Consider the following 25,058-nt stretch of genomic DNA (forward strand, 5'->3'; position numbering starts at 1 on the left):
ATGTATAGAATATATAATTTCTTATTTTTCCTTTTCAAAGTATGTTTGCAAAACTACCCTTGTTCTTAATGGGACAAAGGCTGTATGATAAAGGTTCAAATGCGGCATGATGCTGTTTTAGTTTTATGGAGACTGAGGTGTGTGACTTTACCTGCATTAAAATTACAATTTGGGCAAATGTATCACACCATACATTTTGTGGTCAATCACCCTCAAATTATATTGCTACCACTATTTTAAAAGGCATTTTTGCAACATGTTACAACTTAGCAGTTGTAGCATGAAGTAGTTTTTTTTTTCTGTATTCACTAAAACTAATTCAAACAGCAACTGTCTTTCAGATTTTCAGTTGCACTACTGCCTTGCCTCATATAAGGAATATCCCCCCCCCCCCATATTGTGGAGGAGCCAATACTAACTATTAGTGACATGGCAGATGACCTGAAGTGTATAAGTATAAACAGTGGATCATTGATACTTTAGTCAGACTGACATAGTAGCATGGGGAAGAACCAGGACTTGATGAACTTCAGAAGGGGGGTGCTTAATCTACCTGGTATAAACTTGGTTGGTGTTGAAGCCAAGACTGTAGCCGTGACATGTCTTTCATCTCTCAAATCAATCCCCAAGAACAATGCTGGAGTTATTTCTGCACAGCTGCACACAAAATCGCTCTTTTCCCTGGCCAGCTCTCTGTAGGCCTTGGAAGAATGGTGCAGCATCCATTCTGGAGAATGTTATGGAATGCATACTTCAACTTGTAGCAGTTCTAATCTGTCAAGACAAGCAGAGCCAACATTTTACTTAGAGGTTAGAGATATGTGTATGTGTATTGCTTTTAAGTGCCATTTTGGACATGGTTGAAATTTGTAAACTTGGTTGCTTTTCTGCAAGGAGAATCCGGCCCTAACCAACACTCCCAATTCTCCCATGTCGCTTCTTTTGTTTCGGCCTCTCAGTCACGCGCTGGGAAACCGAAACAGGAGTCGACCGCTTGAGCCTGGAGGAAGGGCTACCTTCAGCCACGGATTCCCTGAGGTTTCCCCCTACGTCAAAAATTAAAAATATGTGAGTAGGGTTTTTTTTTCCTTACCTGAGTGCTGAGCGGTTCGTATTTAGTTCTGAGGGGTATGGGGTCCGGCCATATTCATCATTCACTCAGGCCCTGAATGCCCATCACAGTTAATTTAATCATCTGCAACTGCAATCAATAAATCATTCATTCATTACAGATTCTCCGTGCTGAATGTGCTATTTTTGTGTAATGCCACACAAAACCAGCCTGTTGAAAAAATAGTTTCTAGGCACCAAGCACCACATCAGTGAGAAATCTGGAGACACAAAACAACCGGACAAGACAGTTCTGGGTGTGGTGAACCAAAGGTTTTCATTTTTAGTTTCATATGAAACTACTTTGCACTGAGTGACACTCTTTGAATCATTTTAAACTAACAACTTATAACAATAAGGCAGACATGAACCCTTCCACCTAGTGTTCAAGAGGTAGAAATTAGTTTCAGTGAAATGTTCAAGACTTAAGCCTGTTCATGCTACATTATTATATATTTTGGTGAGCTGTTCATTATCCAGAGATCATAACTCAAACCTACCTTCTTAGGGGGCCTACTCAGTCCTTGGTTAAAGGTGTCATTTGTGACAAATTGTGAGGGGGTTTTGTGATATTGTCCACAGAAGGCTGAGACTGCCCAACCTATTTCACTTGGACCAAAGACTGACAGAAAGTGGTGAAAGGATAGTGAATTTGCCCATTGTGCTGCCAAGTGTCCTGTATTTTCTTTTAAATAGCATTATGTTTATGTTATTATTATTCTTTCGCTATAATAGTTTTTTTAGATTTCTCCAGCAATAGTTTGTATATCATCTTCAATCAGCTGTCACAGTGTTTTAAAATTCCTAAATCTCCATGCCTACCTCACTGTACATCAGATACTGAAAAAAACATTGATCTTTTAAAGCAATCTTAAACTACTAAGTGTTTACATAATTTTCATTTTTTGAATTTCTTCTTATATGGAGGGGTGCACAGAAAGATAACATGCTGTATTTTATTTTTCTTCTGCCTACATAGTTCTACAAACTATGTTTTGGAGTAAAACGCCTGTTAATTTTACAAAACCAAAACCAAACTAAGTGATATAATTCAATGCACCCCAAGGTGTTTTGTTTCTCATTTTGTAACAGTAACATGATTTTCTTCTCCTTTGAAAAATAATTAATTAAAGAATGGAGGAAACACTTTGAGAATATGGTCCCATAGCCTTCAATGTGTCATGTTGCACATGAACTGATCACAAACAGTAAAAAAAAAAAAAAAAGTAGCTAATCATTTTTTTTCAGTGTGAGTAATTTTTTTTTTTTTTTGAAATGTTGAAATAAAATATACATGTGATTAAAAGATGATAGACTTTGGTATTTTTACTTTCTTCAACCCTGGACAATGGGGAAACTTTTTCCACTTTAGAAATGCAAAGAGCCATCAAGGAAGCTTTGTACAGCAGTGAATAGAAATGATGGATTGATTTATAACTTGTCAAATTAAGTATTATGGATTGCTGCAGAGAGAGAGAGAGAGAGAGAGAGAGAGAGAGAGAGAGAGAGAGAGAGAGAGAGAGAGAGAGAGAGCTTGAAAAGCAATTTTGAATCATACACAAAAATAGATTTAAAAAATAAAATAAAATAAATAGTAAAATATGCAAACTGTATGTTTCTATAAATATAAAGGAAACACACCTGTACACAAACCTAAATTAAGTTAGATGTCTTATTGTTTTCCACCCATTCCTTCTTATTATTAATTATCCCTATATTTATTGTAGCTTTAAAACCACACAAACTTTACTCAGAGGCAAATTTGTGTGGATAAATACAACACTGCCCCCTTATGTTCACCTGATGTTAATACAATGTATATACAAAGCAGTAAAGTCAAGCTGTCTTTTTCTATACAGTTAACCGCAGCCATAAAGTATCTCAGATATAACTTTTCACTAACAGAAACCCAATGCTGCATTTTACAGGGTGGTTATCTACACTTGGGGACTTGAAGTGCTCCATAGTGTCACAAATCCCATACAGTTACTGTATATTAACCACTGTAGCATCTGTGCTGTATAAAAAAGACAGTCTTAGTACTCATAGTACAACTCATAGTCCAGCACAGACAACATGCTAAACATCCTTGGAACAATGAATACGCCTTGTATACAGTACACTCATTAATACCACAAGAGCAATGCTGCTGCAGTTTTAGAAATCAAGAATTCCACGAGGCCCTTGCAGTAATTATACTCCTATAATTTGTTACAACATCCTGCCAATATAACAGATGAGGACATTGATAACAATTTTGTCTTAATAGTTAGCAGTTGTACGACTACATCATTATGATTAATTGCTGGTTTCACAGATCCCAGTTAGTCTTGGATTACCTTACTTAAAATGACATTTCTTATTTCAAGGTCAGTGCTTATCAGTGTGTCTGTGAAACCAGTCACGAGTGATTAATGCAAAAATTGATGCTCTAACTGAAGCAAATTGAAATCACATTGACTAGCATATGGATTGAAACTTCTGAATGGAGAACAACAGTGCTCCCTATTGGCCACAGTGGAAGCTGTGATGTGGCAACTCTACCTATCGAATTCCAGTGCTCTTTGACTAATACCCTTTCTACCTTTTATAGGGAATCTCACTATGTAGCATGTATTAGGTGGGTTGGTGGTTGGACTGGTTCCCAGTCATCATTCATTAAAGCACAAAGCCATTCCCATTTTTATTCAATAAAATATGTGCGCTGGGTATTCTAGTCAATTTTGGTAAATGTGAATATAACAAATGTAGGACTGTACAGATAGACAGTCTACCTGTTTAACATGAAACTAAATTAAATGCCTCAAGGAAGACAGTGTGTTTAACTGTACAGCTTTCTGGAAACTCATGAATGGTCACCATATAGAAAGTGAAGTTAATCAGCTTGGTCAAGACCTTAAGTGTTGAACTGGAAGTCATCCCATATCTGCATACAAATTAGTGATAATGCTTAGTCAGTGGATATCAGCATTTAGCAGACAGGTCTTTTAAATATGCGGTCAAAATGGTAGCCTTTCTTTAACAGCCTCGATCACTGAGAAACAACAGGTTACCAAGGAGAAGAACACATGCAAGAATTTGCATTCTCAAGGGCACAGAAGTACAAAAGTAAGTCTCTGTGCAACAGAATAAAAAGGCATACTGGAGAAGAGCTGTTCAATGCATTCTCTGTATGAGAATTATATGATATAATATGCAACAGAGGAAAAGAGTTTATGTTACCTATATCTAAAGCAAGCTGGAATGTAGACATACAGTATGCTTCTTTTGTTGCCGCTTTGTGAATAATATTTAGAGCCACTGTCTCCCGACACATATTTAACATGCTGAAGTATCCATTTGCTAAACAACATGTAAAATATCCTTTATCTTAACAGAAGAGAAAAGGGCAGCCCCTTCATGCATCACATGCCTTAATTGCTTCTTTTAACAACATGTTGTAAGGCACTCGAAGGTAGTTCTATTCTTCTTCTTTGGTGAAGCTGACAGTTTACTGAGTTCTTCTTTGTATCATCACCTTGGCATGGGAGTTGTGATTAACAGCCTGAGCAGACCACGGCTGCGGGTCTGTTGTTAGTTTCATTGCAACAGAACAAAGCCATCATTCTATTGAACAGTTTAATGTGTCACAATGAACTGAAATAAAACAGAATGTTAAAGCGGTGAGATACGGGTACTCTGTTGGAAAGTAAAGACATCAAAAATAATTTGCTTTTTTTTTTTTTTTCTAGAGCCACCCTTATTATTAGCATGTATGCTCTTTCTGCAGAAAACCTTTTGGCACTTTCTTTTACACTGAACATGGAGTCTTTCATATAGAACCGTTAACATCTTCAGGGCGATCTTTAAAATGTTTGAACTGCAGGCTTTTTCAAATAATTCTAAAGAACGCATTCTTTTTTCTTATTTAGACATTCTACAAAGACAACGGGGGAATATCCGATATCATATTTCATTGGAAATGAGTATTTGTTTTTCAATAAAATGTGAAAAAGAGAAATCCTGAAATCCTAGTCTTCTCTAGTCACACAGAATACAAGAATACAATCAGGTTTATTGAGGATTAAAGGCTGGCCAAACATCTGTGCTGTCATTTCCAAAAGAGATCGACACAATGCAAACACAGACATTTTCAGCTGTCCACCATGGTAAAATAATAGCAAAGTGTTGAATGCTTAGATAAGCACAGTAAATGCACGATACAGCATGGTAAAAATATAGTAAAACAAATATAGTAAAAAGGATTATTAAACGTATCATGGTAAACTTTTACATAGCAAGTGAACACGCACAATTATTATGTATCTATTTCTCAAGTGTATTGTTTAGTAAAAGTTAGAGGCTTTGAAACATGTGGGTGCAGTACTGTATTGGGTGTCATTTATAGAGGAGATTGCAATTTAAAACCACACCTCTATGTGGAATTTATTTGTCACGTGATAATGTTATTGAAACAAAGGCTTCTTTAGCTCAGAGAGCTGCTAACCTATTTATTTCAGCACAGCAATCAAGCAACGGTAGTGTTACACAGCACGGCAAGAGGTGAGAAGTTACAAACCAAACAACCAATCAGCTGAATGTTTACCTTACCAGCAATGAATGAATACTTGTGTTTATAAAGCAGCTCTTCCCCCAAATAGAATCCTGCAGGAAATGGACTGAAACAAGTTATATTGTCAACTGGATTGCATCTCACACTTGAGAAAGAACAACACTGTATCTGAAAACCTGGTAATATACAGTAGAATACCTGTATGCCCGTACTAAAGTCTATTATAAAGCCTCAATATTTACCTTCCAACTGCTATGATGTTTTAAATAATTTTTTCCCTGAGAAATGTAATTTATCCATTGTGTTTACACGTTTTGCCACAGTTCCCTAATGTAATGTTGATCTAAACAGGGCATAACTTACCCCAAATGGAAAGGACTAAATTGGCTCATTTATATTTCTGCTGTTGTTGTTATTCTAAGCAGGGAGGGAGAATGTCATTGCAACTGAAATACATGGAATGATTCTCAAATAACACTGTTATCGTACAACTGCTACACTTGCTCAAACTATGGTCTAATGTGAAGATTCAGTCAAAAAATAATAATACAGCCAATGCATTATTTCCCTGTTCTACAGCAACCGTGACAGGGTGAGTGGTCCCCTGACTCACGTTTCAATGACAGGGCTGACAGTGGCAGTTCTAAACCTGTGCTGTGGGTTTAATGTGTCGGGATAACAGCTCCGCCACAGGTGAGACTAACCTGCATGCAAACCTGGAGCAAGCTATCTTCCCTTCTAAAATGTTAAGTACTTTAAACTGTTTAATTACCAAAGGGAAGACATGGAATCGATAGAAATTAGTGAAATGTATTGGTTAAGTACAGAAATGCAGGGTGCCCCGTAAGTCAAGCATCAAAGGCAATATTATATTTTATGCCGATTAGGATGACCTGAAAAGAACAGAGAGACAACCAAAATTAATAATTATGCCTATGATGTCTGATTTATGGCATACCCTGTAGATTACTGTGTAAACTCTTTCATTAAGTACCCAGATTCTACCTGCATACTGTACATGCCTAGGGTCGTTAAAATATGCATGTGGGCATCTCAAAATCCATAAGTGATATCAGTTGGAGGAAAGTAATTGAACCACAACTGCTTTAGACATACTGATACAGCATAAGTGGAGAAAATGGGAGGTTGTAGAAAAGAGGGCGCTGAAAGGCAGTATGAAAAGAGGGCGCTGAAAGGCAGTATGAAAAGAGGGCGCTGTGTAAGGGGACAAAGCAGCTCCCTTATAACATTGTGGCTGGGTTTTAAACAATCTGCCCAGGTCTGAAGTGTAAGTTCTGATACAAGAACAGAGTAAGAAAGCCGTTTGTGCTCCTTTTCTATTCATCCCTCTCATACCTACCTGCTAGATCAGCTTGTGCAACACGTGACACTGTGGCAGCGACTTTTAATAACATTTTCCAGAGTCACTATATATACTGTACAGTGTGTGCTTTTTGATTCAAAGGCTTTTTGTAATGTTTGTTAAAATAAGAGTTTGTCATTCTTGCTAAAGACGTGGGTGTCTGAGGCTTGTACTTCTCTTGTACGTCTGAATTGTTTGAGTAAAGAGCTCCATAAAACAGGCCATTCTGTATTACCTTCTAGAACCCACTCCTTATAATGTTTTCTGATGTTTCTAATGCACTTTAAATAGAAATGTATATGGCTAAAATCAATAAAATACATGGTCTGTGGGTGTATTTGTTTATATATTTGATTATTTTTCATGTTTTTGGATCACAGTTATTGAAGATTTGATGTTTGCTCTGTGTTCATTGAAAAATAAAAGAAAATAAAGAATGTGAAAGATTTGAATGTGAGTTACAATTACAATAAAATGGAAACTTGTTGACCTCACTGCAAACACGATCCCCGTCCTTGAGCATGTATATTGTTCTCAGTGGATGGCGAGTCACACAATGTGTTGTTGAGGACTCTTTAACACTACCTACCTTTCAGCCCCTGGGAAAGTACAGGTAGATATATGTGCTTTGATTGCTGCCCCAGTCATTTACAAATAGGCACCTAATCTACCATTTCGTACACCACTGGAATTTAAAATTCCAGGAAATAGTTGGGAAGCATTCTGAATGAGGGTTAGAAATTAGGATATTAATCTCATTACTAAACAGGAAATAGTAATCCCCCTGCTTTCCCTTTGCAGTTTAGGACCTTCAATAGCTAAACACACAATCATGGCATCAGCAATGTTCCCACTCAGTGGAGAGGGTTACCCACTGACCTGCTGAAATTGCCCTTTGAAAATGTCATTGTGAACAGAATGTGTAAATAAGACCTGATCCTGTGATCTTTTGATAAATGCAGTAACCCACAGCTTCGTGGTTTTGTCATGGTTTTTCAATAATGTTATCTTATATCCTAGAAAGAAAATAAAAGAGAATTCATGATGTATATACATCATGTGGGGGCAGCCATTTTCTAAGTTAAATAAAACCTTTTTTTCTTTAACACCAGTACATATACAATCCAAATGAGAGAAAACTAAAACAGCCCAGTCAATAGTCAGTAAAATGGTCTACATGAGTCGTAACACACAGGCAGACTTGATGCCCCTTTGTTTTTTTTAAATTTTGGTGCTTAAGCTCTTGCAGTGCCTGTAGGCACTGCAAGAGATTCTTTATGAAAGCTCTGAGAGAGCTCTTCAGGCCACATCTTGAGAAGTACTGTAGAAAATCAAGGGGGGCAATGACCTGCACACAGGCAAAGCTCATTTTCAACACTTTTTCTTGAAGTACAGGGTTTAAAACATACATTTTCACCCAGAGCTAAGCCTAATGAATACGTTCTTTTACCATTACGAGACTCCAGAACAGTACTATTTACATTTTGGTTCCTAATTGCCGGCCGTCCACCCAGCATCTATACATTACAAACAGAAGCTCTGTTCCTACCCCTGAAATCATTTCTCATAGCGAGTCCTCATTTGCACATCTTTATTAGTTCTGACAGATTAACACTCAGGGAGCTAAACCACTGCAGTATTGTTATGATGCAGACTAGTCATGTCCGAGGGGTTAAAATAAGAATTTTAATTTATTTTCTTGATTTTCTTTTTAAGCCTAAAAAAAGAAATAAAGAAATACAAACACCTAGTTGACAAAATATGGCACAGCTCCTGTAATTCACCAAACTACACAATATGCTGATATACAAAAGTACATGATATATAATATATATGGTTATTATAAAAGTCAGTTTAACATATCAATTAATAGTACCTGTATATTCATACTCTTTCTTCATGTTCAGTTCCTGTAATAAAGTATGAATTTGTAACTGGTGATTTAGCACCACCTGGTGTTCATGTGATTTTGTATTTTTATGATCCTGACTACTGTACTGCAGGAAGTTACTAAATTATCCATTTTCATAGCATTTAACTAGACAGCATTTTTATGTTGTTTTATTTCATTGATGACACTGTTCTTTGCATAATATAATGTATAAATTGAGAGTGTCATATTATACATAATGTAAAAGGCAGACATCACACTATTGAGTCTTAGCACAGTTCATTGTCTACCACAATCATCCTCTCTTATCTTGTTTTGTAAAACGTATTGGGATGGCTTGCCATGAAAAGCACTATATATTATTATTATTAATTGGTCATTTAGCAGATGCTTTTATCCAAAGCGATTTACAGAGACTTGGGGGTGAACTATGCATCAACAGCTGCTGCTGCAGTAACTTAAAATAGGACCTTGGTTTTACGTCTCATCTTGATTGATTGATTAACTTGCAGTATCGGCACTCAGTCCATTACTTCCCACTGTACTAGTCTGAATCAATTACAAAGGGGCACTGTGCTATGCATTGGACATGGTGTTGATAATGATGACTGACAGAAACAGTAATATACAAAGTAATGGGTCTGTCTGTCAGCTGTATAACAAACCTCTTTTCAAATATAAGGAATAAGTCTCTCTTTAATAGGTCTCCTGCAATGTTTTAAACCCCTAATTAACAGCAGCTAATCCCAGTGAATAAACTATTTAGCAGTTATCACATGGTGACAGTACTGTATTGATAAAGGGGTTACGCCTGTTCTGTCCCACAGTGAACTCACATACAGTGCATACAATGTTAATAACTTGGTCTTTAAAAACCATTTCTATCCTTCCATTAGCATAACAGAATTAAGAGTAAGAATGTTTCTTTTCTTTCTGTTACTGTGCCCCTTAGCGTTCGGTTTGGTTCTTTTTGTTAGGTTCTTATTGCAATGTATTTATTTGTTTTCGTTTTTGAGAAGTGTGTGTTAAGGGGCTTTGACTTTGAGTTCAGGAGCTGCTCTTCACTTCCAGCTGCCTGCCACAGATATACTGTTTGTAACATTGGTTAGATCAACCAAAGGGTCCATATGTCAGTAAGCGTCAGCATGGCTGTGTATTGAGCACAGAAGTGCAGTTCCAGTAAAACAGATACAAAAAGATCACCAGCTGGCACTGGCTCTTATTTTTAAAAACGTTATCTGATCTAGTACAAGTATCTACGGCATACAACTAGAACTGAAGAGCCTGAACTCAGGTGAAAACACTAGAGGTATATACTTTGCAATACAAACTACACACAATAAATGCAAACATCATATAAAGTTAAGCAACCAGTAAAAACTATTTGCATGCTGACCCTCTTGTCAATCACTGCGATCAATATTCAGTTCCACTGCCCACAGGTCAATGTTTTTTATTGGTAATGAAGCCCATTTATCCTGCCTGTATAACACTAGAAGGATACAGAAAGTAAGCCTGTACTCGATTTCTGTGCTGAACATACAGTGTTGCAACAGGATACAGTAAAAGGGCATCATGCAAGTACAAGTAAAAAAAAAAATGCATGGTAAACAGTTGTGCAGACTGAAGTATGGGTAAAAACAGCTGGATGGTGTGGATGACAAATCTAAACAGATAATGATATTAAATAAGGAATGTGTTTAATTGCTGGTGATCCTTGAAACCACAAGAACAGAAAACAAAACCAACAGTCAGCAAATGATTAGAACATTGCGTTCTAAATCCAGCAGAGGGCGCTGTCATACTACGACAAAAACAAATGATCCGCCATTAAACCTATTCTTCCATTTCTTACATTTTCAATTCAACTGTTTGAAACTGATCTTCTTTAACACACACTCTTACGGTAATGATATTTTCTTTGCAAGCAAATAACAATAAACAGGCTAATCGAAACGGTATACCATTTTCATGCATGATGCCATTTTTTGTATCTCAATTAATTTTTCATGTTTATATAATTCAATAAATAAATAAATGTGTTACGGTACTCATTTTGTTATTAATTTAACTAGACTTTTAAACATACTTCAGATTAAAAGCTGCAATTAAAAAACAAAACAAACAAAAACAAAATTTAAAACATGTGCGTTGGCTTAGAAACAAAGAACAGAACCTTGGCTTCTACTCAGTACCCTTTTAAAATGTTCCCCAGACAACAAATCCCCCCAGGTAATGGTACATCTGGGACTCAGCGGGATGTAGAGAAAACATATTTCACATACAGTTAGTCTATATCACCACCAAGGGGATAATGGTGAATATATACAGCTATAAAGTAAATAAATCAGACACTAAGGGGGTGATGTAAGTATAGGCACAGTGCAAATAATTTCAGAGCAAAAGTCAAATTGCATTGCAGCAAGGCTATTATTTTACACTGCGCCCTATGCAATGCAAATTACTCAACACTCACAAATAATGATGATGAGGGTCTCAATGAGTGCATCAGTCTATTTAGCGGCCGTAAGAATGCAGTAGTCGCTGTATGACATTTGTGGAGCACGAAAATACAAACCAAAACAATGTGTCAGAGGAAGGGCAGCAAAGTCCTCTTGGCGCACAGAAAAGAAAAGGAAAGTGTTCTGAGGAGCTGAGAGTTTTTATGGCAGAGGTCACTCAGCATGAAACAGAGTTGTTTGGAAAAGCCTCATCATACATCAGTTCAGGGGCGCTGGAACTAGGGGTGCTGGGGGTTACAGTTTTGTTCAATGGCTTTCAGCACCCCCCACTGCCACTGCATTAGTTATGCTAGTATCCTTAGGAAATGATATGTCTTAGCCTGCCATTTTCAGCATGCCATCCAGAAATGTGCCTAGCACGCTGGAAAAGGTGGATTGGGCTACCCATCCAGACATTCTAACTGTGTTCTGAAAGGAACCAGAGGCTAAGCAGTGCAGAGAACATAACACATTCACATGTGCTGGGATAGCGGTCCCTAGATTGACGCTGGGGTCTAGCTCATCCCTCAGTTCATCTATTAGGTCTAGGATGACCTGCGGAGTGAGACGATAACGCTTTAGCACCGCATCCTCCGGCATCCCAAATAAAGTGACCCTGGTATTGAATATGCAAGGTTTTTCTTTGTCTTACCCTTCTCCTCCTGTACCACAGCAACCATCCTGAAGCCAATGACAGGTCTCTGCAGTTGTGTGCTTTTATACAGCTCTTAGTTACTCGCTTCTACAATGGTTTGCACCTTGTAAGAAGAGGTGTAAAATTTTTGGAGGGTCAACAATTGCCCAAGTACAAGGCAAAATCCTTACATCCCATTATAATGTTTGCACCCCCTTAGTATCCAGATCCCACCCAATTCCATGCTCTTTTCTTCATTTGAATGCATTTCAATATAAAGTGCAAATGTGATAGCGGGTGCAGAACAGCAGGTGAACACCATTCTTTACATACGCTGCATTTTTAATGGACACTAAAATCAGACTTTATGGCTGCTAAACACGATTTATGGCAGCATCATGGGGGTTTTGCACCCACAGATCACTTTGCGCGTATCCTTACATCACCCCCTAAATGTAATTTGCTAGTATACTTCCCATTCATTGCTATAGCGACAGTAGCAAAGAGGTAGAAAAAAGGACACATACACAATTGATGAAAAAGCATTATTTCACAGGAAGCAGTGGCAGAATTTGAATGTTACACCAGCACTCTGACTTCTCAGCTGAGCATTTGGCGGTTAGATCACAAGCACTGCTATTGTATAAAAGTTGTATATAATCTTTACTGCATAGAGCACAAAAAAAGGATGCTCCATTCTAGTCACCTGCTGTCACTGTTTTACACTTAATACAGTATTGTGTTTCTGTTTTAATAATGGTATACTAACACCCCTCCAAAAAAGTGAGCTAATCTGTTTCCAGGGCAACTACCTCCACTTATTTTGCAAATAAATTATGTTTATAAGTTTACAAAGGGATATCTAAATGTTTTTATATTTAGAAAAAAGTCATGCAGTAAAGGGGTATGTGGTATTTTCTTTTCTTCTTTTATATATATATATAAAGACTTACTCCAATAATGCCACCGAACCTTCCTTTCTTGACTGCAATCTGTTGTATACAGACACAGCTGTTAAAGCTGCTACAGACATAAATACACACAGATCTGTTGTGCTTGGCTGTGTAAATATGCTTCCACACCAAATGTAAATAGTTGTCAGTCTCGGCAGAAAAAAACTAAACTTACAAAAACAGACTGAAAAGTCCGTGCTAATCAAATACTGTTCAATCACACAGCATTTATCAAGTAAACTACAGAGAACCCTCAGACACGTGGGGACACATCAATCATCATAAACAGAACTGTTCCTGAAGGGAAAAGATTATTATTTCACATCCTTGACAATCCTTGATTTTAATGGAAAAATGTTACCTTTTTACCCATAACAGTCTGTCAGCATGGTCTCTTACATAAACAGCAATGATGTATGTTTTTTCTGCTTTATTATTACAATGAATACACTGCCTGGCTTCTTAATTAATGTACCTAATATCAAGTTGGGCCACGATTTGCCCTATCACAGCCTTGACACAACGAGGCATAAACGCCACAAGGTGCTATTCAGTCATTAATATTTCATGCAATTGGTGCAGAGAAGTAGGCAGAGGATTCTGAGGATTTGTTCCAGTTCATCACACACCTGCTCAATTGGATTGGGTTCCAGGTATTGTGTTGGCCATGGAAGATGTCTCTGTCAGGCTCCTCAAACCATTTGCACACAATACTGGCATGCTGGATGGGTGCATTATCTTTTTTAGCCATCGCCATCAGGGTATAGGTGCAGCATTAGGTCTTGTTCAGCAGAAATGCTTAAGTAAATGATGGCATTGTTTCGGTCTTCAAGGGACCCAGGGTATACCAGGTGAACACCCCCCAGCCCCTCCACCCTGCCCCCTCAAATAGTCTTAAACATAACAGCTGGAAAACCTTGAAACAGTATAGTATGATCTGAAGCTCTATTGGAACATTTTAAGTCAGATTTTCTTTTTAAGAAGTTCTCCAAGGAATTGAACTGTATACAAGTTTGTCAACTGTTGAGGTTACAACATGCATATTAGCACACCTGTGTGTTACTTCCATTCCAGTATCTTCAGCACAAAGTTTGGAGCTTTGTTCTTGTACTGTACAAGATACTCACACTTTCTGAGTTATGCCCCTTTCGTGTATTTGTATTCTGTACTCACATTAAATGGATAATATCAATAAAGTAACTGGCATACAGTGTATGCTATTTGTAGTAGCTTCCAGAATGAGCTCTCAGAATAATTTTGCCTTATTGTGTGGTTCACAAGCTCCCCAAATCTCCTTTTGTTATGAATAAAATTGTCAAGTAGACGTGGGTTCCTTTGGTCAATCAGGAGAAATTATTTTAACACGTGTCGATACTAGATGGTCATTTTTGGACAGCTTTTGAAATGAAACATGTATGCAAAGTCATTTTTTTCCTGCAGACATGGGCATACTAAACTCCTATTTTCAATAACAAAAATGTCCTGTTTATTATCCCCCAGTATGGATGCCTATTCTCAGAGAAAGGGATACAGTGGAAGAGACGGCTGTATGTACTGTATGTACATCACATTTATAGTTTTACATATATAACTGCTTCTTCATTGCTATAAAAGGTTAGAACATTCTTCATCACACTTTATGAACAGTATACCTTTTTAAATCACTCACAAATATTTATTTTAAATCTGACCAGGGTTGCAAATCCTGTAAATACTAACTATGACCAGGACCATGTAAATTGGAATTGTTCTGTTTTGTATGGTTTTATTTTGTTTTACTGTTTTATGATTGTTTTAAGTGTATTTGTCCTGTACGTTTGATTTTACAGTGTTATTTCGTATTGCCTTCTCCTGCCAGGATCCCCTTGTAAATGAGATGTATATCTCAAGGGTTCTATCCTGGTTAAATAAATACATTTGAAATTTGAACTATCAGAATCTAAGAGGAGAGACACCTTTTTGAATATCATGGACGTAGGCCATGGTGATTTACTTTTTCATGATACTGATCATTTTTACGCTGGTGGCAGGGGATGCATACTTGTTAGGAAGCAGTTACATACATTAGCCTACACTATCTTCTACAACCACCAGGTGGTGCTTTGTGCTTGTACTACAGTATAACAGATTTAGCATCCTTTAAACCCCTTCAAAACTGTGGTAAGATGTGGTCAGAAAAAAAGAAATAAAAATAAAATAAAATAAAAGCACCAGCAATATATAGCATACACTTTTGTGTAAATGGGCTGTACCTCAAATTTTAAAATTTCACAAATCTGAATAATTTGTTAAGCAGGTGGAATCCCTGACATGCATTCTGAAACATATATGTAATATCCTGTACATATATACCTGTCAACATCACCACAGCAGATCTGACTGACTTTGATAGAGAGTAAGCACTTGGTTGGCAGGTGCTTCTGCATCACGACTGCAGATTCCCACCCCCAAGTTCCCTAAAGCCTTGTCCTGTGTTTGATAATTCTGGAAGTAAGACCGTATTTCTTCTTACCGGTACTTACTACAATATCAATTAGAAAAGCTTTGCTAGCTTTTGGTCAGATTGAACTCATTTACTTTTCACACACAATCTAAAGCAGAGTTTCTAGTATTCAGCTTGCCAAACTAATGTTGCTAACAAAAACAAAAAGCAGTTCACAACAGATTATTGTCACTGGTGGACTGTAAAAAAAAACAACAGATGTGCTTGATCATTAGACCTGCAAGCTGTTAATGTTGATTTTTTTTTTATTTTTATAATTGAATACCACATTATAGTAGGATTGAATGTACATGACAGTGGGGCATATGGATATGTGACCACTAACTAGTTCCACCTGGGATAAGTCAGATACCAGCATTCCTTAACTTCTCTACAGTACTGTATAAAATAAACTGTGTCCAGCAATCATCTGTTACTTTGAATGATTACATGGACATACAGGCTTCTTTAATCAAAGTGTCAAAATAGCATTGCTCAAAACTCAAGTTTATGAGGAGTTATATGTTTTCAGAGTTATCCATCGTTACATTAAACAAATCAATACAGTATGAGTCTCCCACAACTCCATCACGCATAGATGAGAGCAACCATACTTTTGTATGGTTCCTAGAAATGTAAAATACAAAGTCATTGGAACCTATTAGCAGCGACTGCACTTCTAATTTCATGAGAGGGTACTTCTTGCACTCACAATGTCAATGTCAGTGACAAAGCACTCTGAACGTTTAAACCAGGTAATATAGAAACATATTAGATATGTTAATGTCACCTTTTAGGTTTTATTTATTTAGATGTAATGACTTCTATTATTTTATAAGTGTTCGGTGGCTACTTCTAACTGGAGATTTAAAATGTTTAAAATAACAATAAAGGCTCTTATTACCGTTTCTAATCAGAATAAATAATAAGATAATCGGGCAGTACTGGTTGACCTTGTCTGAACAGCTCTTTCCCTCCTGTCGCAGTCAATTACCAAATAGTATAGCCCTCTAATTAGGGTTCTATGAAATAACAACAGAATAACTACCCTAAAAAGGGGGCCCTGTTTTAAACACAGTAAAAAAAAAAACACAATAAAAAGAGAACAATATCTGGGAAATATCCATCAACTAAATTATTTCACCCCCTTGTTTAGGCTACATACAATCTTTTTTTTATGTCTATACCATGTTATTCATTATTATATAAACTTTTGACAACATGCTAAAATAACTATTTAAATTCAAGGTAATCACACAATAATATTGTGACAGTTCGGACCAGCTGTTCTTTACCCCAGTTGGCATTGTGCCAGCCCGCATTTGGGACTCTCACCTGGCACTGCGGGGGTTAGAACCAGGTCCGCTTGCGATGTATAGAAGTAGGGCAGTGAGCGCATTGGCTGTGGAGTGTTGCTTATACCTGCAAGTGTCTGCTGAATAAAAAGCTTTCTTCTTCTTGAATCTCTGTGCCTTTTTCAAGAGCACCCACACAGCTTACTGTGTTAGAATACTGTGGAATAGATCACTTTAGTTTCAATGTATCTGTCTGTACGCTTAAACAGATAGATACCCTTCAATATTTAAGGAAATTAATTCGCCCGTGTTTGAAGAAATACTTTTCCGTTAAATAGAACACTGGTATCAAGGATCCTCCTTTCAAGCCAAATGTTCTGTTAGTCTGTTAGTGACATCACAATAATTTATGGTGCATTCTTACAAAATGTTGAGACCTCCATTTCTGACATCAAACTGGCAGTAGCTCTGTTTTCAGTCAACCTTGACTTGTCTTTCTGTAGCCCTGGACCTGAACAGATTTAGTTTAGTCTCTGGAGCATCTGGATCAAGGACACCAACAATCCTAAAACTTAAACAGGAATGCAGACTGTCTTCTGTACATTAGAGTATACACATTTCTTTGGAATATGTTTGCCTTCAGCCTGTGCCCGGGTCCCATGTATTTGTTGGCTAGAAAGTTAAAGACATTAACCAGTTTGTAAACTATCTTGCCTCGTTGTTATGCACAGGATTAAGACATTATTTTTAATAATCAAACTTTTTATAAATCACAATTACTGTAACAAACCTCATCTTTATCCATTTAAGATGTACTACTGTAAAGTCCTAGCTGGACAAGTTAGGGTTTACCCAATAAGACCCTTATCCTGTTTATGACCGCATTAAGATTTGCAGCATGAAAGCGTTGACTAAAAGATTAGGAAACTTTACATATTCTCATTTTCATGGAAGATTTATTCTGGGATTGTTTTTCTGCCGTTATTAAATGTTGATTACAAATGATAACTTAAGAGTAAACCTGTTAGATTCACTTCTAAGCTATTGGAGTTAAAACTGGACTAATAATAGTTTGCCAAGTAAATGTTTAAAAACATTTTAATAAAACACACACATAAAAACATCACTTTAATATATAATTGTCTTTGTTAGTACAGCAGCCAGATACTATCTTAAACAAAACAAAAAAAAAACCAGTAAATATTATTATAGCACCACAATGATTCCTTTAATATACAGTACACGCATTTGGGTGAATACTTTTGAACAAGCACGTGGTTTCTTTGGATAATACATTGCAAAAGCATCTTATTTCATAAGAGGGCATTTTTGTCAAAATGCCCTCTTAAAATATAACACAGTATACACTTCAAGTATCAATTACAAAAACTTTTTTTTTTACATAAATATTTACAAGAAACTTTACTGTTAATAAAAATAAAAATAAAAAAATAAAAAAAACTGAAAAGTAGGAACAGAGTATTCCAAGTTTACCTTTCTAAAAATATGTAAAGGCACACAGTGCATCAAGTACTCCGACACAGTTTCTGATACAGATCTCATAGGTAGAGTTGTCTATCACAGAACATGATAGCCACAGTTAAGTTAGCTGCTCATTTAATTTAAACAGGGATGTTCCAATATATATATATATATATATATATATATATATATATATATATATATATATATATATATATATATATATATATATATATATATATATATTACACATATATAGCTGCGCTGTGCAACTCAGGCATTGTAAAAGGAAACTTTGGTTGAAGCTAAACACTATATGGATTTCCAAACCTTTTAGCACCAAGATTTACTGTCTGCATTTTTATCAGAGAGAAATAGTGTGAAGCTTTGTAAATATTAATACTACTCCAATAAACCGTGCAGCAGAGTGGATGGTAGTAGTACATCACCACATAACTCCTGTTTTTTGAAAGAGAGGTAATTTCAGTGGTTAACAGCACCATAAAAATAACTTCATTATGAATCATTATTTTCTGTTTAGCTGGTGGTTGCAATCATTCAACAAAAAAGCAACTTATAGTCAAATAATGGCTTCTGAGCTGGCAGTACTCAACATCCAACATATGAACAAAACCGCACAGAATAAATATAAAATCGTACATAAATATTTTACACCTTAATAAAAACAAGTCTCTCTTATTTACATGCTTATGAGAGGTAGGGTTTATGCACCAGTGACTTGGCAATATAATATATTTTGTCCGCTGGCTGGCTAAATTAGGTTTTTCATGTACTGTAACTCATAATTTTCAAGAAGCTGGGTTAAGAATCTCCCCAAAAGAAATGACACAAAACATTAAGGAAAACACACAGGTCTGTATTCACCAAGCATTTACCCGAGTGCTAAGTAAACACCAATTGATTGTGTTCTAAAAAAGAGAACAAAAAAGCATTGATGTTACAAAGATTCACAGTAAATCCCCTGGAGGTTGGTTTAGAAGCTCCTATGTGCACCTTAATAGTTCCTGACTAAGTAACTTCAAACAGTTTGTTGTTCCTTTTACAAAACAACAAATGTAACAAACTAAAGGGTTTTTGATTGATGATCTCAAGAATCCAGAGGTGGGTACCAATGCTCCTTAAGCCTTATATTTCCTAATTTAACGAGAAGGGCCACTGGTTTTTCAGAGGTTTTTGTTACAATATGAATGAAAAATAAAACAAAAACAGACCCAGGTGTATTTAAATCAGCATGAAATTCAATGCAGTTTCAAGGCTACCTCTTGCTATTTTAAGAGGCCTGTCTTTTCTGTAAGGCATGGCAACACTGAAGTATAATTATTACTGGGGACATGACCTATCTGACCATTATTCATCTCCAGTGTAATTCACTCAGTTACTGAACATGATTGTAATGTCAATATAAATACAATGTTTGCTATTTAACCAGTTGCTGGATAATGAGTACCACTGATTACTAAAGGAATGTACTGAAAAATCAGGTAGAATAACTACAAATTACCGTAACTGGACATTACATCTTCAGGGAAGCACCCATTTTCTTTGTCTTTAAATCGGTTATGCATTTTGAAAAAGATTTAAAAGACACATGAGAAAGCCTGTATCAGTACTGTACCATACGTTTTGTATTTTATTTTGTATGTTATACCTAGTGTCTTTACTATGCACCTGACCCTATGTGTCTCTTACAGTAAGCTGGACTGACATAAAACATTTTTAAACCAATTTAAACATAACCAGCCTGTACTGCTTTCACTCCATGTTTGTTTTAGCTTACATTAATATACCAGTGCATTTGATCATCATTGTCACTATTAGAAATTGAATAAATATCTTCATATTAATTTGTTTTATGTTGAGTGGCCATTACAGTCAGTTGGATCACTTTTTGCTATAGCTGCCAAAATAGATAAATAATATGCAAAGTTATATAAGCAGTAAATATTTTTGTCTTTACACACAACATAAGATACATTCCGGACAGATATGCTTTTCATTTTTGATTCCTAGTACTTCAAAATCCTAATTTCTTCTTTACAGAACTTGGACTTGAAGCCCAGAGTTAGTTTGAGGAATGCACTTCCCACAGTAGCCTCCACATCGTCCATAGATTCTTGTACCATCCTACAAAAGATTAAAAGTATTTAATGAGCAGTTACAGACACAAACAGTTGTATTACTCCAGAGATTGCTATACACTTTATCAGCATGATGAGCTTTCTATGCATTTGATCTACCTGACAATACATACAGTTAATGCTGCTTAGTGGTTTGGTTTTTAGTCCATTACCTTTTTTTGTTAATCCTCTTTCTATGAGTGCTTGACCCTTTTATTTATTGACTCAAAATTATTTCTACCTTGGGTAATAACCAAGTTTTAAATAAATAAATACATAAATAAATCCACCATTTCACCTTAATTTAAATAGTGTGTCACTGGTTGTCAAAATGCATTATCAGCATCATCTACATGATTAATGGAATACAGCCCACCGCATAAAAATCATAATCAAAATATCACTGGCAATTACATACAGATTGTAGTTATTAAATGTACCATGTTTTTTCAAACAATGCTTTGTTTGCCAAAACAACTCTCAATAGGATAGTAGACCAGTACACGCCAGTCGCCACTTTATCAGCGTATACTCGATGCAATCCACAAAGTAGATCACAAGCTGATGAGAACATTGGGCCGAATACTGGTGAAAACTGAAGGCAGTTATCATGTTCACCATGTAGAATGTGACATCTTGGCAGTCACTATCCCCATCATGTTACTATTGCTTGCATGCAGTTACACTTAAAACTTGCCTTATAAAATAGCTAGATCGACTATTCTTGGCATTAATTACTATATTACCCATTTTGATATGCCGTCTAAACTGTCTGAATAATGTGTTTATTTATTTCATCAAGTTTATTTTTTTTAATACATTTTAAAATTGAACATAACTGTATATAAGAAAAAAAAAAGTATATTTAACTCTCTGAAAATGTTTCCCAGTTCTGTCACACTAACTGTTTGCATAAAACAGAAATGTATGGGCTTAAAAACAAGTGCACTTCACTTACATGAGACCTGTGTACTTTGACTGTCGCATAGTTACCCTGCGCTATCCATTTAGTTGATTCAGATACTCTCAGTCCAGTACCTGTCAGATTGATGCTGAACTGTCCCTATAGAAATAGATAGCAGATAATACATGGTTATTTAAGGACTGTGCATAAGCAAATGGTACTAAAATGTACAGTAGCAGGTTCAAACAAACTGAGATCAAGCCCAGAATGTAATATTCTTATTATCTCAGATTTAAACCCAGCTTTCTGTAATAAATACTCAAATATTTTAGTAAACAAACAAAAAAAAGCTAAATTAATATTACTGTATTATGTCATGAATCCAATTTATAAACCGTCTGTACATTCGTGTAAGGCTCTTCATTAACCACCTCATCTTGATGCAGCCAGAAACAAGCTCACTTTGACAGTTTATCACATGATCCATGGAAGCTGCTAATATATGATGTTCATTTAATATGGAGGAAACACTTTTTGAATTGTAACTGCCAATATTGAGAAAATAGTGTTGGTTTATTAAACCAATGTATTAATATTTATTAATATAGTACATCTAAACTGAAAAAAAAAAAAATGTGCTGAGGTGTTTTATTTAACAATGCACATTTGTTTTTAAAAGTTCAGTACAGTATTTATCATAGAGGCCAAGTATCAATACTTTTAACAAAACAGCAGGCTGTAACTGTCAAGGTAGTGAATTCAGTTTTCAAATACACAGGCTAGTATTGTGAATACCAGATTCTTTAATGATACATTAGAAACAGATTTCTTTGCCGATTCCCTGCTACGCTCATTAAAGTTTTGTCTACAACTTCAGATTTATAATGGAAAATACTTGAAAAATTATACAAATACACCATAAAGCTCAATGTAAAAGATCACATTAGAAGATGCTGTCTCAGTTTCGTACCTGTGGGCACTTGGCTGCACTGTAACAGTCTCCTGCAGTGGCAAAAGGAACTGCTCTCCCAAGCAGCGTCTCAGTGAAAAACAGATCTGTAGCTGTGGGACAGACAAACACACACAGTCACTGTACTGCCCTTTAGGAACCTGCTACTGTGCTTAGCTTCTGAGAGCATATACCCTTATATTTATGAAGTTTCTTAACCACTGAAAAAATACTGTATATTTGTTTCATTTTATCTATATCAATGAACCTCAGAACATGTATGTAAAGAAGACTCACTTGCATATCTGCTTTGAGACATTTCAGGTTTTAATGTGAGCTGTGGAATAAGTTAATGGGAGGATCCCATTTGTAGCCTTTTACAGTGAAAGGGCAATATGACATAGTAGCAGACATAGGACAAAATAAAAACTAATAAAAATTATGAACATAGTCAATACATCTGTGAATATACAGTACTGTCGGTTTCTGTAGTCCATTTTTTTTATTATGAATAATAAAGGACTATTATGTTGTTAATGTTATGGAAGTCCCGTTGTAATATTGATTTTAGTTATTACATAAAGTGGTTCATTTTGTTTAGAAGAATAAGCAATTATTTTTTTTCTGTTTCAATATTATTTATCAATGTTGCTAAATATAAATTCAGGTACAGGATAACATTAAATGTAGTTTCTTATAAATAATTTCTAATTTGGCCAGATATAAAATAATTCTTGTTGTCCATTTTTCAGGAAAAGCTTCAGGTTTATTTTTTTAAGATGTAACTAGAATGCCCCTCAAGTAAATTACAGTGTTCTCCAGTTTTCCTGGAACTGTTTAACTATATAATCTTCAAGTCATCTTGAACTCATTATTCTTTTTTACAGAGAAAAAAGAGAGTATAACAAATGAGTAACATACTGTCTGAGTGGCTCCTTGCTGCAAACATGTGCTGTCTCGGTTTGACATATGGTATGGGGCACAGTGTTGTTATATATGCATTTAGTATGCGGGGAAAGGATCACCACTGTGGATAACATGTTCTGTAACATGATATAATGTGTGTGCATGTGGAAAGAGCCCCACTAAAACCAATACAATTATGTCAAAATATTATTCTTTTTTAAATGGCATTGAAAAATGAAGCGATAGGATTGTTCTCTCTTTTGTAGAAGGTTGATCGTTCCCAGACTTGGAGTGTGTTACTACAATATGAAACTGTAAATGAGATCATTCAAATAGCTCTCTATAGGAAATGTTAGCACTAAGAAAAAAATAGGACTGGGCAGTACCTCTATAATACAAAACAAGCATGTTGGTGACAACCATATCCTGCCACAACTATAAATACAAAATCAGTTATCAGTAATGTGAAAAAAGTGGTTCAACATGCACTCTGTAAAAAGGTTAGTTAAAAAGTTAATGACAAATAAAATGTTGATGCCTCTATATTCCCCCAGATTCTAACCAAGTTTCGTAGTATATTGTAATTGACCCACACCAAAAGATTAACAAGGACTCTTTGCAAGATTAAAAACTACTGAAAGCACCGAACTGTCTACTTCAAAGGCACAAACATCTGTGTAGCCTGCAAAACCAACATTAACACCCAACACAGACAATAATGTACTATATATATATATATATATATATATATATATATATATATATATATATATATATATATATATATATATATATATACACACATACTATTGGTACCAGTTGATAGACTTCCAGGTACACAACTGTACCTTAATTTCAAAATGCTACATTGTTTAACAGAAGGACTTAACATAATGTTGTTATAGGGCTATAGGTCTGTATATGTGGGTAATATTGGCACCAGTAGAGTTGAATGGACTAAGGTATGATTTTTTTTTTTTTTTTTAAACGGACGACATCAATAGAACCGATAGACAATACAGCACCACAAAAACTCAAAATGGTTCAGGTGATTTCATGAATTGGGTTTCTCCATGATGTGTCATGGCATACAGCAAGCATAATGTGAGCTCTGACTGGCTAGAAGATCCTCAGCAGTCTATAATATACAGTATTTATAGGGGAAATTGGACCTGCCATAACACTGTCAATACGGTTATTCTGTGCAGTCTTGGATTTCTGGCTTTGCTTATATGATTGGTCGGGCAGTCTCATCACATATAAATAGTGTCTGACACACAGGAGGCTGAGAAACAGAACACAGAGTTTATAATACAATACAGTGTGTATTCAATTAACATGCATCAACAAACACAACAAAGGATTGTATCTGAAAGCTGCCTACATGGGTTGAAAAAGATTAAGATTAAAATGTCTCCTGGTAACAAGTTCCAAATCCCAATTTCAATGGGTATTTGTGAGGGATAAAGGAGGCCATTTGTGAATTCAATTCAGCTGCTTGGTAGGGGCAAATTCTGACAGTGAATGTAGAAGACACCCAATTTGGGATGAAGATAAACAGATCCTGTGTGTCCAGTCTCCTAATAAAGGGTGCCTTGAGTTCTGGCATTAAAAGATGAGATCATTGTGGGTGGGGGTGGAACAGTGTGCTGGTGTGTGTGCTGGTCTACAACACCATGAATGTAGCTTAACATGTTTACAGGATGTTACAACTGTAAATATTAATTATTATTATAATTTATTTCTTAGCAGACGCCATTATCCAGGGTGACTTACAATTGTTACACGATATCACATTTTGGTTACATTCAATTACATTATTTTTTACACATTATTTTTTACATACAATTACCCATTTATACAGTTGAATTTTTACTGGAGCAATCTAGGTAAAGTAC

At 35.9% G+C, this 25,058-nt stretch overlaps 1 protein-coding gene across 1 annotated transcript in view; it reads right to left on the reverse strand.

Moving 5' to 3' along the window:
• Positions 1–18,479: 18,479 nt before the first annotated feature.
• LOC117415778 (A disintegrin and metalloproteinase with thrombospondin motifs 20-like) overlaps positions 18,480–25,058 on the reverse strand; it is a 104,030-nt gene continuing 97,451 nt past the window's right edge. The window contains exons 37-39 of the mRNA XM_034026569.3: positions 22,276–22,367; positions 21,360–21,464; positions 18,480–20,408 (exon numbers count right to left, since the gene is read on the reverse strand). Coding sequence (XP_033882460.2) covers positions 20,319–20,408; positions 21,360–21,464; positions 22,276–22,367 — 287 coding nt within the window. The 3' untranslated portion in view covers positions 18,480–20,318. The remainder of the gene's footprint in view (positions 20,409–21,359; positions 21,465–22,275; positions 22,368–25,058) is intronic.

Source organism: Acipenser ruthenus, chromosome 7 (assembly GCF_902713425.1).
Source record: "Acipenser ruthenus chromosome 7, fAciRut3.2 maternal haplotype, whole genome shotgun sequence".
NCBI classification, from domain to species: Eukaryota; Metazoa; Chordata; class Actinopteri; order Acipenseriformes; family Acipenseridae; genus Acipenser; species Acipenser ruthenus.